Source organism: Phaenicophaeus curvirostris, chromosome Z, assembly GCF_032191515.1.
Source record: "Phaenicophaeus curvirostris isolate KB17595 chromosome Z, BPBGC_Pcur_1.0, whole genome shotgun sequence".
In the NCBI taxonomy this organism is placed as follows: domain Eukaryota; kingdom Metazoa; phylum Chordata; class Aves; order Cuculiformes; family Cuculidae; genus Phaenicophaeus; species Phaenicophaeus curvirostris.
The window spans coordinates 27,199,183-27,216,972 of NC_091431.1; the positions used below are offsets into that span (position 1 = coordinate 27,199,183).

Genomic DNA, 17,790 nt, shown 5'->3' on the forward strand with positions numbered 1-17,790 from the left:
CTATAAAAAGACACACCAGAAGAGAATGTTTAGGTAGAGGAACTGTGTACCTGCTAAAGCAGAAGTGGAAAAAAGAAATAATTCCTTGGTTTATTTGTTAGAAGTCAGCTCTTGGTTGCTCCAGCTGGATTAATAATGTTGTGGATTTATTAGCGTTAGGGATAAGGGATCTGCTCTTAGGATACTAGCAGAATTAGGCAATTCATGTGATTCATGACGAAGGCTGTATTGCTCTCAGGGTGAGTTCATCACTGGACGTGATATAGCTGCTGTCTCATGGAGCAGCTGGCTTCACACTGCTACTACCTGGGCATTTTTACATGTTATTCCCAAGACTGGGATGCCAAGGATTTCAGTGCAGCCTCCATCTCTGCTTTGTGACAGCTGCAGTTCAGTGAGGCTGATTCCCAGGCAGAGCTCCTCATCCAGGAAGAAGATTCAGTAGACTGCAAAGTCACAGGGATGCATAGACTCTGCTCAGCCTGGTGGATCAACTGGGTAAGGAGCACTTGCCAGAGGAACACTGTGGCAGGCAGGCAGTGCTGTGGTTGAGACTCTGCCCAGGCAACTTTTGCTTTGGCAGACTAACACTGTTGCTGCTGCTGGGATGAAGCATCCAGAGAATACCATTGAGGGAACTAGCCTCTGTCAATTAAACATGCCTTAAATTAGTTAGTTTGCCGCTACTTTTGATTGGATGCAAATAAGCCTTCTGTCTGTTAACTGGTATGTGTTGTCTACTACTCTCTTGTTCTTGGTGTTATCTGTGATATCCAGGCTTTCTTTACTATTTGCTAGTATTGCAGCTCCCACGTTAGCTCCAAGAATGGACTATGCTTTGACTGGATTTGTGCAGCCTTACATGCAAGATGGTCTTTGAATGAAACTGGTTTTGGAGACACTCGTAGGTGTTGATTTAACTTACAATTTTCTTTTGCTTAATCTTTCTTTTGTAAAGTATGCTGTGATCCACAACTAAATAATATCATATATTTTGTCTTATCTCTTCAATACCATTTAATACATCCTCTGACTCTCTCACATCCTTCCCCTGTTGTTCTTCCATCATTACTACATTCTCCTTCATAGGAAGTAACTGCAAGGTCAGCTTGTTGTTGCCGAGTCACATCGCAGTATTTCAACATTTAAGGAGCAAAAAGATCTCTTACCTTAGCCAAAATCAAGACTTGTCCATGAACTGATGGATCCTGAAAAAGTGAGGTAGAGTTCACATATAATATAATTGCTATTTGAGAATTATTTCATTTTATTGTAGTCTGAATAAAAGTATAGTAACATGTTTTCCCAGGCAGTGTACAAGAAACCAGAAATATGAAGTATACTATTGATCAGCCAAGGAATGACCTTTCTCTGCTCCAAAGTATTTTCTCCCTCACTGACTGCTTCACCAGCAACAGTAAACAGGAAACCTAGATAGCTGTTTGGCAAAAATATGCATATTGGTGGGCCGATGTATCAAAAGACAAATATCTTAGGCAAGTCAGACATGGTAGTGCTGATTAATATACTTTTTATGGCCAAAATTTGTGAAGAAGATGACGGAACAGTAAGGACTTGTGATGCAGATCCTTCAAGAATATCACCATACCTTGAAACAAGCTGTATCAAAAAGTGATCAAAGTGAATCCTGATGTTGTAGGCTTGAAGACTACATTGAATGTTTAAATAGTTTATAGTTTTCCCTGATTTTCCCCTTCCATGATACCAATGTGAAGTGATTTCAGTGAAGGCACTGAAAACACAAAAAAAACTGGTACCTGAAGTTTCAGCCAAGCCCAGCTGCTGTAATTAATGTTTATTGTTACTGGCAGTAATGAATAATAAACAGAGATGGCTGAGAAATACTGGTTCTTTTTTAATCAGAAAATTAAATAGTATTTTAATTGAAAAGCTGAATTTTAAATGAAATATAATCAAAACCAGTTTTTAGAAATGTTTCTCATATAAAACTATTTTCTGAAAATATTGGAGACAAAGTCTTGCAATAAAAGTGCTTTTTTCTCTCTCTGGGTGTGTGTAGATCAGTTATTTTTTGACTAAGAAATATTTTCTAATTAGGCATAAATGAGATTTTTTCATCAAAGGTACAGTCCAAAATTTCAACTGTTCATGGTGAACACTCAGGTTACTTAGGGCCCCCAAAAGCCTCCCAGTTCCTGCCTGCATCTTTCCCCTGCTCTGTTCTCCCCCTACCCTGTTCTGATGCTGAAGCTTTTTCCATCTACTCATGAGCCAGGACTTTGTGTCGTGTCCCTGGGGTTACCAGTCCCTGCTCTAGCAATGCCAGCACCACAGCAGGGATAGTCTCCAGCTCTCCACAGTTGTGCCCTGATGGGCCACAGGGCAATACTAAGCAGAAACATTGTCATCAATACCAAGCAGTGGCTACAAAGAAAATGAGCCACCATTAGCAAATAAAAGCAGAATTTGCTGTAAATCCATCACTCATGGCAACTTCACCGTCAGTGTCTGTGTGCATGTATGTCTATTTATCTCTTGTGCTTGCACAAATATGGGGAAGAAGAGATAGTCCAACCAGAGGAATGCAGACTATGCTTGTTTTTTTAATCTCCTTGCCCTTTTCCAAGGAAAATACATAAGCATGAGTAATATCAGCGCTGTCATACTTCCCTTGGTGAAAATGAGATGCTGCCCTAGAGCTCTTGTTTCTTGTCCTGTGTTGAGTCATGCAGTGTAGATACTTTATGCTGCCCATTTCTCTGCTGTAAGACCACAGATCATGTTATCACTTTACAAATATAGCATATTAGTACATCTGGAAGGCTAGTCACGCTGTGGAGTTCAAACAGATCTGGCTGTCCATGAGCTGTGCTGCTGCTATAAACAACCTCAGTGTCCCAAATTGAATAACCACAGAGCACACTCAGGAGCTGGAAACACTTGTGTTCTTTAGTGGTAGGTAAGTGACGGTTTTGCTGATTATTGTGTTCCTTCACGTGTGTAGTCGACGTGGGAAATGGCAGGAAAAGTGAGAAGTCCTTGTTGCAGCTACTGTGTTGTGCATTTTCAAATGCTAATGTATATGGGGAATCATGGAACGCTAGTCCAAACTGTGGTTTTGCTGGAGACCTTTAACAACAGCAAGATTCATCCCACATATAGTTCCTCTAAGTAGATGTACACCCATGACAAAAGCAAACTTTGCAATTTAAGAAAGCTTTCAAGACTCACTCTATGACTCAGTTGTAATAAACTCTTGCTATTACATCTGAAGAACGTATGTTGGTGTGAGAATGATTTTCAATATAAATAGTTGGTAGCTGGTCATCTGTCTTTGTTGTCTGTCAAAATTTAGAGTAGAATTTAAAAAGAGTTATAGAAATCCAATTTCTGAAGGCTACTTACAGCTAATCTAACAGATATAGGAAATCTACCCTGCTAAATCTTTTGTGAACAAAGACTATAATTTAAAGTCACAGAATCACAGAATCACAGAATCACTAGGTTGGAAAAGACCTCCAGGATCGTGTCCAAACATTCCTATCAACAAGTCAAATATTGTCATTGCTGTTGTTGCTACCATAAGTACTTAGGTGCTGTTTATCACTAACACGTTTCTTTCTGTATGCTAAAAGGTACTGATCAGCTCTTTTCTTCTCAATACAAGTTACCTGAGCACCATTTCAAGGATCCAGGATGGATGATAATGCCCATTAGCCAGAAACATAGATCCTACCAAAGAGTGTCACCCACTTTGCTTTTCTCAGACAGAACATGAAGGTGGAGAATTATTTAAAGGATGTATATCTGTCCATGCTACCTGTGTCTCTTGTCCATGGGCATGGGAAGATTTTATGGGAAAGGCTAAAGACATAGTTGTGTTGAGGGAAGAGTGCTCATAAAATATCGCTGCCTCCTGATGACTGTGTGGTGGGGTTTGGAACATTTGAGTTCAAATAACTTGGCTGCTGGAGTAGGTAAAAGTAACACCTTCTCTTGCTTATCTAAATTGTCGTGATATCACAGAATTTGACTGCTTAGGAAATGGTTATGGGTATTTTAATCACAATATGAGTAAAATGAGCTTGTATCTACTACTGGAAATAGGGCTAACAGGGTTGATGCCGAAGGTCAGACGTAGGTTTTTTCTCTCCTTCTACATCAGAAGAAGACACAGGTGGTTGATAGGATTGGATTTCTAGATCAACACATGGAAAACAGACCCCTAGGAGCAAAATCTAAGAATAAGGATTTTAAAATTTTTTTGGCCTGTCCCAGTTAGGACAGGGAACTGAAAATGACACTTTTGGTGCTGTCACCCACGTAGAGAACTTCAGAGGCTAGAGTATGTACGTGAAAAACTGTACATGAAAGCTAGTGTTAGTAACCTCACTTCCTAGGGATGGTCTAGGTCCATTAATCTTAACACAAAAGACAAAAAGTCAATGAAATGTTGTGCAAAAAAACCAGATGGCATAAATCAGGGCTGAGAAACATGACACTATAATTTTATGCTTAAATAAAATAATCTAATTGTACATGAAAGCCTCTATGTTTTGTTCAGCGGCAATGCATACAATTTATTTATGATAGGTCTTTATATAAGTAATTAAGTGGGGTCTTTCTAGTCAGTTCTTAGCACATGATCTAGCTTTCCCAGGACTCTGTTGACTACCCGCTAAGGTAATTATTTTCAACTGCTAACTACAGCTACATTTATAAAATCATTCACCTTTAAAAATATGTAATACACTTTTGAGCTTACTCTTTTTCATTTAACAAGAAACTGCCTTCACATACATGTCTATTTCAACAACATCAGCCCCTCTCTCAATCTTACAAGAATTAGATGTCTCTTCAGCAATACACAGTGGAAAAAAAAGAATGGATTTATGTCACAGATGTCAGTCCAGTGTTTCATTATCTTCATTGTCATTGGAAGAATCTCTCTGAATAATTAGCCAGCTCACTGAAGTGCTAGAGGAATACATCTGTAATAAATCCCCTTGCATGTGTAACATCTATCATGCTTGATGGCAAACATATTAGTGCTACAAGAGTTGAGGAAGTATAAGGAATATTGTAATTCAGCTGCTAATTATTCCATAATTAAAGACCTAATTAATTACTAACCCTGTGAAAAATTGTCTAAAAATCAAGATGTGAAGATTGCAGTGATAAAGAGCAATCTTGTTTGTGAGAATAGTTAGTTTACATCTAGAATAGGAACTGATTAATGAAAACTGTCAGTAAGATGTGCTGCAGCACTGGACAAAGAGAAATATGCACATAAAAATATCTGGAAATCAAGCTCAGCCTTTGCACATCTATATTCCATATCTTTTTAGTTTTATGATGTTCCTAGTAATTTTTACCTGAAGTATAAAGAATAGGTTAAGAAAAAGCTTCTTCTCTCTTAGCTGTGGTATGTAAACAATGCAAAAGTAATTTATTTTTGTGTGAGAGGCTGATGTCAGATTCTGTTCTTAAATGCTTCTTTTATGAAATAGCTAAAACAGAAAGCACAAAAAGAACTTGATCTGTGAGAGCATTTGGGACTAAGACCCATGATACGAAAAGACACTAATTTCTGAAATTAACTTCAATGAAAGCTGATCTAATTAATAGCTTGAAGGTGTCACTGCCTGTCTGTGTCTGTTTATTTAGGAGCCGTCTGGCTAAGACTGTGCTCTTGAGAGAGCAAGAGGGAATATTTCAAACTCTCAAAACATCTGGGCTCACATCCAAGTGTCAGGACTGCTTTCTCCAGTCCTGGAGCAGCTTGTCCCTCTCCTCTTCTATTTATTCCACAGTGCAGCTGCATTTGCTGGGTCTCTGTGGACTCAGGCATTCAGAGGGGCACTAGCTGTGATCCATAGCATTGCCCTGCCCACATGGTCCCCAAGACCCAGCCATCAAATGTATGCATATAGTATCTGAAGCACAATGTAACTTAGATCCTTAACAGAAACTCTGTCAACTCTATACATTCAGCAAGTCTAGTGACAGATAAAGCACCCAGACTAGCAGCGAGGATAACTCCTTGCTGGTGTAGAGCAACAAGAGATTGTTACTGGCAGCAAGACTAGGTAGTGAAGAGCAGCTTCCTGCTTTGCAGTCCTCTCCCACTCCTTGAGTGGAACAGGGAAGCACTACTCCACTTACAAGCTGTGCACAGTTATCACAAAATAGTTGTATATTATAAACATTGACACTATTTCTATTGCTCTTTCAATGACAGCATGTCTCTGTAATTTAATCTTTCCTTAATAACAGAAAAAATGTGTTCAGTTGCTATCCAAATGTCAAGTTTCCCTTAAATTATTTAAAGACTTGTGAGATAAACTACTTGATCATTCTGAAGTGCAGTATGAGTGAGCTTATTTCCTAAGAAACTATTTGCAGGATTGGTAGGAAATACATTCATCCACTTTTTCCTCTATGTAATTCTGCCAGTAGTGCTCACAAGAGTGCAGCAGATTTCCCGTAGTGATTATCTGAAAGAAAAAGAACCCAAGCAAGAAGGCTATTAAATTGAAGAAACCAAAGCATTAATAATTTGATAACTCGAGTAAAGCAGCAGAGAAAAGTATACACAGTGCTGTTATTGAGGGCAACCAGATTCCATATGAACTCAGGACTATAACAGAAATTAATATTAGCTGCATCTGTAGCATCAAAACTATGTTGGATACCTTGAAGACTCAAGAGAATACACAGGTCTTGTTCTATGGAATACGCTACAGGCAGATTGGCATTAACACTAATTGATGGCAGATATGTTTAGGGGAGGCTAGACTGTAGTACAATAAAACCAGTAGGACTTTGGCTTTAGACTGGCTGTATTCCCACTCCAGACAAGACAGAAATAATGTTGGTAAACAGAGAGGAGATGTAGAAGGGTTAGTACAGTTAGTCCTGGAAAGCCACACAGTCATCATACCTAAAAATACCTTTCCCCCACTATTTTCTTTTCCATAGAAGAGCTTGCTGTGTCCATAATTTGTTATAGTATACTCCTCAGTGCATTTATGCATTTCAGATGATGAGATGAGTGCAGAAAGGCTGCAGACTGTTCATTCAATGAAGCTGCTGGTTTGAAGAGCACTTCTCAGTGGAATGCCTCCTGTCTGGAATTCAGTGTTAACTTTTACCTTAACATATCTTTAAACAGTTTGCTTCTTGAAGAGCCTGTGGCTTCTTGTGACAAGTAACTGAGATAACAGGTAACTTGTCACAAGTAAACCAGTTGCCTGAATGTCTGTCCCTATCTCAGGTTGGTTACACTTCCAGACATATTGCAAGCAATCTTTCCCCCCGTCTTTTTATTAATCCCAGGGAGAGAGGAAAAAAAAAAAAGAATCAAAATGCCTGCTTTCGGTTCAGAAGCTGAGTGAGAACCAATACAAATAAAAGGTCACTGACTGTCAAAGAAGACTGTGGGAACATCTGGCATTACTGTGGCAGAGCTGTAAACAAGGAGTGGAGATACCATTGGCTGAAAGGAACAAGGACGTTTAAGGAGTAGTTGGTGGGTTGGCATGGCCTGAAGTGTGCATATCTTTGTTACAATGCCAATAACAATAAGTTGAAAATAATAAAGATTACAGACCTTACAAGACAGATATCTTCTTTTCAATTCTGTAGTTTTTCAACACCTTAATAGATTCTAGTTTAGAGCTCCTGGGTATGCCTACTACTTCAAGAAGAAAGTCTGACGTAGATGCTAGAGAACTGTCTGCGCAGCTTTAGGTAAATTTATACAATAAAATAAATGATAAAATAAAAACAATCCAAGATGATGTTTAAGCAGAAGTTTTTACTAGCTATAACATTTGACCTTAATGTTGCATCATTTAAATGAAAACGTATCATAAGTATCATCGCTAAGATTTTTCTTTTTTGCCACCTAATCCTCCAGATGCTTGAGTGTCAATATTCTTATACACAGAAAGACTGTGTTTGATTTTAATAGGGCTATTTCTATATACAGTTAAAAGAATAATATTTCTGTAAGGTTGTACAGCAACAGTGTTGTCTTCGATTTAACCCCAGAAAACTCAAATAAGTGTCTCTAAAGGCATTTGTTCTGTTCCATGCATGCAGGGATAGCTCATAGCAATCAGAGAAGTAAAATCAAATATTGATAGTAAGAGTACTAATATGTGAGCAAGCACTTCTTCTTACCTTACCTGGATTATTAAATTAGCCTGCAAAGAAGTACAGATGGGTTTCAGTGTTGAGGTGGGGTCTGCAGTAAGGCAAGGTTGAAAGTTGCTAATGAGAAGGACTTAGTAAAAAGGTTCAGTGAAGGCATACAGCTCTTGAATGATGAAATTGGGAAAAGCTTGTACGTCTTGTATTTGGAATTAAAATACAGCCCTAAGGGGACAAATCTGAATTGTGTTTTAGAATGTAGAGAAAGCAAATGGTATTCATAAGGATTCTTGTGAGTCCCTTATTGATGAAAACTGGGACAAGGTTGTAAATGACCTAGCCTGCTAGCTGAAGAAGAGAAGGTGTTGCAAAAGCCATTTTGTTCAAAGGTTTACTTTTTTTCAAATATAGGTGTAATTTTTTTCTTCACCCTCTTCTTGAGACAAATAAACAGAGAAGGAGTGAAGCAAAGGGTAACTTCTTTCCTCTACAATAATACAAGTTTCTCCAGCTAGAAACTCTACTATCAGTTTGCCAAATAATGTAAATTCTTATTATCAAAAAAGCATTTTTGTTTTAAAGTTAATTCCTTAAAATATATTAGACTTAAAACTATTTCATTAAATGCAATGTGTAGCTGCTTATGAAGTGAAAATCTTACAGTCATTAAAAAAGAAATGTATCTTGAATGTCCAGCTTTGTTTCTGAGTTAATTGTTATGAGAAAGATAAGAAATCTAACTGAATTCCCAGGATATTGCCTTTTAAGAAAATTGATTAATGCTTTGTAGACTACTTCTTGGGAGGTGTAAATGGATAGGCATACAATTATTTGCTTATGTAGATACATAGATAGAACTATTTTCTCCACAAATGTTTCTTCTGTAAATGACATTTTTGCATTCTCTTTATGTTTCTGAATCCCTTTTTCCCTGGAAAACACTGCACTCTCACTATCATACATTAATGAAGAGTTTTGCTTTTGTGATCTATGTCACTAATAACTTGTAAGACTAAATGGACATTATAGTCATGTATCCTCTAAGAACTGTGTGCTGATGATCTACAGCATAATTTAGATATAGATGTCACCCAAAGAAGATGGGATTAAGCTGCAAATTCAGTGTAGTTACAATGTATGGCCCTGCAGATGTGGGTGATTGTTACTTTTGTGGTTGGGACTTGTCCTTAACGAAAACAACATTATCTATTTCTTGGGTAAGAAATAACTTGAGTATAACTTTTGTTTTTAACCAAAGATTGTCCTTAACAAACATGTGTAAGTATGGGGTGTGAAAGGAGTAATGCTGAATTATCAAAAAAGAATGAGGAAACTAGAAGAGAAAGGAGGATGAAGTATGTGTATGTCTGTGTGAATCACCATGAGAATGTTTTGAGCAGGGCAGTTGGACTAGGTGACCTCCAGAGGCCCTTTCCAACCTCACTGGTTCTGTGATTTCTGACAAGAGGTAAAATGATAATATGATTTCCTGTGAAGATACCAAGTATGGGAAAGAACATAAGTATGGAATGCCAATTGAACAGAAGAAGTTAGAATGAACTCTATAATGAGGCATTTCTCTACATAAATGTAACTTCCCATCTGTGACTAATAGGTGGCAGTTTTATTTTTTTCTGGTGCAGGTGTAACCTGATGATTAGAAAACAGCAACTGCTGTATATGAACTTGAACAGGTACAGTCCTATGTATCTCTAGAGATGGAAATTATTATTGGTAGTTACTTCTGTTACAAATCCTTGCCATGTGTGAGTAAGCATCCTGAGGAACCTACACTTCAGATCAGAGAAGTCCAATTTCTGCCAGCTTGCCAGGCTTTCTTTTCTGGACAACATCTTGCCATCAGGAAAATGGTGGCGTCTGAACTTTGGGAAATACGTATTGTGCCATCACGCTTGATAGTTCATGTTCATTTTTTGGACTAGGAGTGGAGTAAAGCAACAGGTGAAGGTTGTTCAGTGTCTTTTTCAGAGTTGTGGATAGTTACAAAGTTTCACATTTGTCCTAATGGGTACTTCTAAAGCCTTAGCCACCCTGTGCTGTGATCAGGATTTGAGGGCTTCCTCCTTCTGAAGAGATGAATCCTGAGGTGTTAGGACACAAAGAATTCTGCCTCCTCCCACCCATGTCCTGTGCTTTGTTTTTCCATTGAAGAAAAGCCCTGATGTGTTGTAGCCTAATCCTATATGTGGATGAAAGCTGCATGAACTTTTCCAACCTGAGTGTCTAATAGATCAATGTCTCAATAAAGAACATATGACTTAACCTGGGAGACAGGAAGGTGGGGAAAAAGTGAAGGAAATAGAGTACTTTCAGAGTTTATTCAGACTTTGTGATGATTAAGGCCATCTAGTTCCAGCAGAGGTCAAGTGTTCGGCTGCCACTTCACTGTCTCTCAGCAATTCAGCTCCTGCAATAGCCCTTCTACCAAAACACACTGCTATGAACTGGTCTATTAAAATGAATTAGATCCTGCAGAGTGACTGTTTGCCTGCAGCTACTGTGAAGGAGAAGTCCTTGTCACTGGGTTTCTTGATTTGGGCAGGAGAGAAGAATGTTTTATTTTATCCAGTAAACAGTTTCCTGTAAATTATTAGGGAATACATTTTAGAAGGGTGCAGCTGATTATAGATAAACTTTTCCACTGAGAATAAGGTCACCATTCTCATTACACTGCCATTAATGGGATTTTGACTCAGTTGTTGTCAGCAGTCAGTTCTGGATAGGTTGGGAACTATTTTTGCCTCACTGTTAATGCTCATAATGATAAACAAGCAACAGGAGCGGCTTTATGACTAGCAAAGATAGCAGTTAATGTAAATCTCCTAAGATACAGAAGACTATGTCATAGAAAATTATCGGTCTCTGACCAGTCTCTGTGTGAGAACTGGGATTTTTAATGGTGTTTTTTACTGGGATGACAAATAAAGTTGATGGGTGGGAACTTTTCCTCTTTGTATAGCTATGCGTAATCATTTCCAGTCCACATTATACATTTGCCAGAGGACATGAGGGTGGTTTGCTGGCTCAGAAGAAATTATTCCTTTATGTGTTATATATCACAGAGAGATGTATAGGTGAAACACGGTGAAAGAGAAAAAGGACAGTTACAAATTTACAAGAGAGAAAATGCAGAGGGGAGAATGATTTCCTCTTCCTCCTCAGTATTACAACAGGAAGACAGATAATAAAGACTCCCAATTGAAGGATGTAGAGCTTGGAAAAATTGATCACAGTATGTTTTGAGGAAAAAGTAATAGATACAAGCTTGGAAACACACAGTAAAGGGAAGGGTAGAAAAATTTTTAAATTATTAGTAAATAGTTCAGCAGGGTTTTCTTCTTTATTTTTTTTTGTAAGCTTATAAATGGTATAGTAAATGTGGTATGTAATGAAACCTCAAGCAAAGTGAGGTTCCTTTTATCTTTGTGGAAGCAATTATTTGTAAAACACTTTGAACTTCTGTTTTATAAGACTCATTTGCTGCTGTTTAGCAAACAATTTTATAAAAAAAATAAGCATGACAAAAGTCCTCTGTAGACAATCTAGCTGCATTTCATGAAAACCAGTATACTGTGATGATTATACCCTCACCAGTGACTCCAAGCAAGAGAGTACACCCATTTTATCAAGATTTGTATCTGATTTTGTGCTAGTATTTTAGTAGGTGTTTTGTTTCCTTTGTTGGTACTGAACCCTAGGTACAGTTCAGAAAGGAACACCATGCTGCCAGTCACACAGTGTTTCAGATGATGTAAATTCAGGTTGTCATCTCTTGTGGTTATTAAATATACTACAGTGTGATTTTTTTCCCTCAAGTAAAATGAATGGAACATTCATATTATGTCAAGCTTAAGCATCAGGCCTCATAAAGGGAATGACAATTTTGTCATGAACTTCAGTAGGGGCAAGGTACGTGCAAGAATTTTCTGTGTTTTTAACTGATTATAGAAAACTTGGTAAGTTAGGGTCCAGTTCAGGTCAGTTCTCAACTGCACAGGACCTTATATATTGCCTTCAGTTGTCAGAAGGTAATTCTACACTTACTAATAAATGAGGACTATGTGTTCACAAACTTTTCATCTTTGGAAGTGTTCATGATGGCTTGTTCTTGCAGGAGAAGCTTAATGTAGACAATATGGGGCATCAGGTGATAATATTTGACTTTTCTGCCATAAGAGGACTGTGGGAAACTCGAGTTAAGAAGAATAAAGAACGTCAGAGGAAAGAGAAAGAAAGATTAGAAAAAAGCTCATTGGAGAAGTAAGCCAACTTTTCTGTTGTTCATCTTAATTGAATCCCTAATTATTACCCACTAACACTACTGTGTACTGTGCATGATCAGATGATTCAGTGGTTTTTTTTGAGGGTGGTTTGATTTTAATGGTTTCTCACCTCCTTCTCTCAGATGTCTGTGAGGGAAATGCAGCACAAACTGTGCTTATATTTCATTCATCCCTGCTCTGTCCTATGCAGATTGTGATTTACTAATTATTGTCTACTGTGTGGGTTTAATTTGAAGAGAAAAATAACACATTTTGTCCCTTTCCATTGCTTATATTCTTTATAGAAGTAAGGCTTTTAATTATGGAATTAATAAAGATATTACCATAAAACTCAGGTCTAAGAAATAGTTTAAGTCTTCTTGTTGAATTGAAAGAAGAATGAAAAGGAGTTAAATAAACAGTCCTACAATTGCTTCTGACTAAGAGAGGACAGAATAAAAAATTTATCAGATTTTTTTTTTTCTTGTTCAAATATTGAATACAGGTTTGATTATCCTTACACCTACTAATTATGTTATCATTTTACAATACTTAATTTATGGTTTCTTTAAATAATATTTTGATTTCTTTCTGTTCATTCCCATTAGAGACAGTGAAATATTGTACTGTGCTAGCAATTTTGGAAGCATGTGACTTAGCATTTTTCCCTTCTGAGAAGAGAATAAGCAATAAAAATAACTTTTTGCTTTAAAAATAAAATACACAGGGTTAAACAGTGCCCTCATTAAAGAAAATTATAGCATTGAACCTTTGTGTGGTGTTTTGGCCATCTCTGGAGAACTCCGTTCACAGATTTTTGCTGTTGATGTAGCTTCACTGGCAACAGAGTACCTGGGCTAAGAGGAGACTGGGATAATACAAAGTCTCACTGTCCTTTCTGCAGGACTTTCCTCTTCAAAACATCCGTAATCACAGTCTTGATTCTCCTATCTCTATACCCAGAGCCTGCATTAAAAACCATAAAGAAAAGGAAAATTATGCCTGTCTTTCAGATTAAATTCTGTAGCAAGAAGAATTAGGAGGGATGGCAAGGGTCTGCTTTTGTGAGTGTTATCCTTTTGGTGGAAAAGAGAAGTGAAAGAATTTGGGGTAAAAGTTGATCAAAACCTATTTCTGTCCCAGATGCTAAATTATGAGGTGGCTTTGTGTAATCCTAATGCAGATAAGGCAGATGACCCTCTATTTCACTTCTGTCTATGTCAGCTAATGGCTCTTGGGGCGTGCCACTCCCATCTTCTTCATAAAAAGTATATTATGAGTAGGAATTCACACCTGTAGCTTCTGTTGGTGCATGCAGTCATCTTCAGAACTGCTGGAATGTCAGTCCCAATGTGGACCTAAATGTCAACATCGCCCTGCCTTGTTTTGTTTGTTTTTTGGTTTTCTGTGGTGCAGAAGATAACTTCTGAGTTCAATGGTACAAAGGCAAACAGGAAGTTCCAGGCATGGGGAATTTCTGTGTGGAAGAGGGAGAGAGGATAACTTGTGTGGTCCAAGGTTGGCAATTTCAGTTCCTATGTCTTTTTATCAGTAGCATTTGTTAAGCCTGATTTCTTACTGTGACTTCTGTTTTCCATAAAGCCAATGCTTTCTCCCTGCCATTTTTGCCTATGGTTGCTTGTCCATAGCCAGCCCTCCAGCTGAAAAAGTGGAGCCTGAGTACTTGCTCTGCTCTTTTCCAATAATGAGGTCCAAAATCATCCTGCTATCTTCCTGCTCCAAAGGAGATGGGGAATTTGGAATATGATGCTGAGAACTAGAAAGTTCTGAGTGCACTTTCAGCACTCATGAAGGATTTTTGTTGTCTTCCTTTAGCTTGCAATTTGCTTACGGTACTTTGTTTTGTTACATATCTTCATAAAATCAGATTTCTCTCCAGTTAGTCCTACTTCTTTTAGATCTTCTGGAAAAAAAAGAGGAAATATATCAGGCTTTATCTCCTGAATGTGGGTAATCAGTGTTTTACCCACCAAAATGAATGACAAAGTTCATGTTCAGTCTTATGATACAGGCCTCATATAATGGATAAAGTTGGTAGAATAATGATCACAGTCATAAAAATATTGGTAATAAAATGCAAAATTCAGTTAAAAGAAATATCCTCTTTGTTTTATGAGGTACATAGTGACCACTGTGTTTCAGATCCTAAAGGTCAGATCAGAAATTATTTCTTTGATGTGTTACCAAAGGCTGGGTCAAAAAAAGACAGGACTTAGCTTATTAGTAGCTCAAAAGTGTAGGTAAAATTGTAATTATAATTAAATGTGTAAGAGAAATAATGTTTACCTATACAAATACATTTCATTATTTTAGAGAGTTCTGTGTGTGACCAAATTTTGGTACTCTATTCAGAGAGTAAAACGTTACTGCTCTCAAGTAAGTCTACTGAAATCAGTGCAAGCACTTACCGTCAAATCACAGTAAGAAAGAATTTTGGAAAGGATTGAGACTCAAAATGATAATTCCAAAAAAGACATTAAAAGATGGCCGTTTCCATAACTGAGGACTGCATTCTAGCATTTAAGATACTAGATATTTACTTTTGCCAGCAGCCAGAGTGAATTCCCTAGTAGGGCTGAAATTAAAAGAGTTTCTTTGCAAATATACTCACCTAACAGATGAGTTTGGAATCTGGATTGCTGAGCCTGCTTTGTAGGTTTTTTTCTTTTTGAGCAAAATCCAGTTTTTCTCAAAAAGGTTGCTGTTCCCTAATGCCCTTGAGATTGTGCAGTTTCTTATCAGCCCTGTTGCTATGTAAAATGACCTGATAATATGTAGTGAAATGTAGTTTCTATTATTTGAGGAAAAGCTCCCAATTAACCTCTAGGGAACTTTGCTTGCCTTGAGGCAAGGTAATTTAGTACTTACAGCCTTAGTGAGCAGTTACATGCCAGGTATTTCTCTTTTTTGACTGAAGATTTTCTAAGAGGAAAATCTCACAAATAAATGCAAAGCTTGAACTATGTTTGCATTAATGATGAGATCTTGTAAGGATTTCGGGAATTTACAAGTCTAGAACAGATGTTTAAGCAGCTGGCCAGTGAAAGACGATTCTGAACAGTTTACTGAGAACATTGTGAGAGGCTTATAGCTGGCTGTCTGATACACTGGTAGCAGATCACTTTGAGTGGAACTATTCCATTCTTCTCTTTCCTCTTTGGTTTTGTGGGGCTGTGGAAGTATAGCAGTTTAAGGAACCTCTCTATTCTAGGGACACGTATAAACCAGCAACTGAGTATAAAAGAAAAAGAAACAGTAAAATGTTATGCAGGAGTAATTTCCTTTTACTTCATGGCTTTAACCCCACCAGACAAACCTAATTAATCTCCCATTGAATATGAGACACAAACAGTTACAAAGAAATGTGCACTGTTCTATGGTTATCTGCTTGTTATGGAAAGGATCTTGGTTTTATAGCACTATTTTATAATTAATCCTCTATATTAAATGCAAATAGTGCATTCTGATAGTGGTGAACAGTCTCATTTTGTACTCTGAAATCCTGAATGCACTCGGATTAACTTGTGGTGTGATGATTTTTCTCATCAATTTCTCCTTGTCTTTTTTGGAAAGGAAAAGAAAGTGAAAGTTTACATTTAGGTTTTTTTTTTTTTGAAGTATTGCAAGATGTTTGTCTTCTGTGTAAAAAGCAGGTGAAGTGAAAACTGAAGGCCAACAAATTAAGCATTCAAGTGAGGAAATGTCAGAGCTATTTGCCCAGTTTAGCTGTCTAAATCTTTACTGTGAAATAGCACAGCCTCCCCTTTTCCCCAACTAAACTTGCAGCAAAGATTTGTTCAGCCATATCTTCCAGTGTGTCTCTTTTCCAAAAATTTCGTCTCAAGATCTGGCTAGGTGAATGTGCATGTGTTACTTTTCTGAACTGTGTATTCCCTGAGTGTTAGAAGTCAAAGGAAAACTTCCATTCTGCGGTAGACATTGATTTTTTTCCCTAAAAGGCAACACATTTTTAATAAAAAAGATCTGTCTCTATCTCTTAGTCGAACTACAGTGTTCTAATTCTATTTGTATGTGAACTAAGATTTTAGTTGTGATGTTTATCTCTATTCTCCTACTCAATATCTAATTCAGAAATTCCTCTAAACAAGACTAAAACTCAAGCTGGGAGTTCTTAGCCCCAGACACAAATTATAGGCAAAAGTTTAAGAGTAGGCCTGTAGCACTAATTACTAACCACTTAAGTTATTTGGCTTTGTTCTTAGGCATACAGACATCGCATCTAATATAATATGGGCTGAAAGATAAAGCTGCTGTTCATCCACCATCATTTAGAACCCAAGGAAAAGCCTAGCAGAGGGAATGCAATTAAATCAATCCAATTGATTTTGAAGCAAATGTAACTAGTCAATCAAGAATATTAATCTGGGCTAAGCTCCAGTTTAAACTCATAGAATCATAGAATCACAGAATCATAAAATAGTTAGGGTTGGAAGGGACCTTAAAGATCATCTAGTTCCAACTCCCTGCCGTGGGCAGGGACACCTCCCACCAGACCAGGCTGCCCAAGACCCCATCCAACCTATCACTGAACACCTCCAGGGATAGGGAATCCACAACTTTCCTTGGCAGCCTGTTCCAGTGTCTCACCACTCTGATGGTGAAGAAATTCCTCATTATGTCTAGTCTAAATCTGCCCCTCTCCAGTTTATACCCATTCCCCCTTGTCCTATCACCATGATAGCTATACTGCTTTTATAATAATTCCATAGTATAATTTAATGGTTCTGTATGGCTAGTGATTCTGATTTAAACATCACCAAGGAGTACTGGGTGTCACCATACAGTCTTCTGGCCATATCTTCCATCCAGATTCAGTGGAAACAGTGCCACCTAATGAAACATCCTTTATTTCTTTACTTAAGAAGCATAGCTTTTCCTCTGGACCTCCTAATCAGACACTGAGCAGTGGATAACTACAGAAGGAAGAGCCATTTAAGGAAACCCACCTACTCCTCATTCACTCAATTTCCTCTGAAATCCTTGCTAATGCAAACCTCTTGTTTTCCAAGGTGGTAACTCTTTTGAAGGGTCCAAGAACTGAATTTATTCTACAGTGATTCTGTGCATTAGGTTGATTAGATTTGTGATTTTGTTGGAGAATCTAAAATACCAAGCAAGGACCTCCCATATCCCTGAAAAGAAATACTTATGTATATAAAAAAAAATTACGTGTTTTTAAGTCTCTTTGCTGCAGATATACTCCAAGAGTGAAGTAATGCTTGGTAAGCAATTATCTGAAAACAAGTTCAGTTCTAACCAAAATGGATGAACTTGAATATTCAATTTTCTGTTTCATATCAATTTTGTGTTGTCCTTAAAGCTTACT

General features: G+C 37.6%; 1 protein-coding gene across 2 annotated transcripts in view; it reads left to right on the forward strand.

Moving 5' to 3' along the window:
• The first annotated feature begins 2,804 nt into the window (after positions 1 to 2,804).
• The window catches only part of LRRC2 (leucine rich repeat containing 2), a 68,265-nt gene continuing 53,279 nt past the window's right edge, over positions 2,805 to 17,790 (forward strand). The window contains exons 1-2 of one of the 2 annotated variants that reach the window (XM_069879924.1): positions 2,805 to 2,941; positions 12,275 to 12,420. In XM_069879924.1, the coding sequence (XP_069736025.1) occupies positions 12,296 to 12,420 (125 nt within the window). In that variant the 5' untranslated portion in view covers positions 2,805 to 2,941; positions 12,275 to 12,295. The remainder of the gene's footprint in view (positions 2,942 to 12,274; positions 12,421 to 17,790) is intronic. The other variant, XM_069879925.1, reaches the window with a different exon arrangement.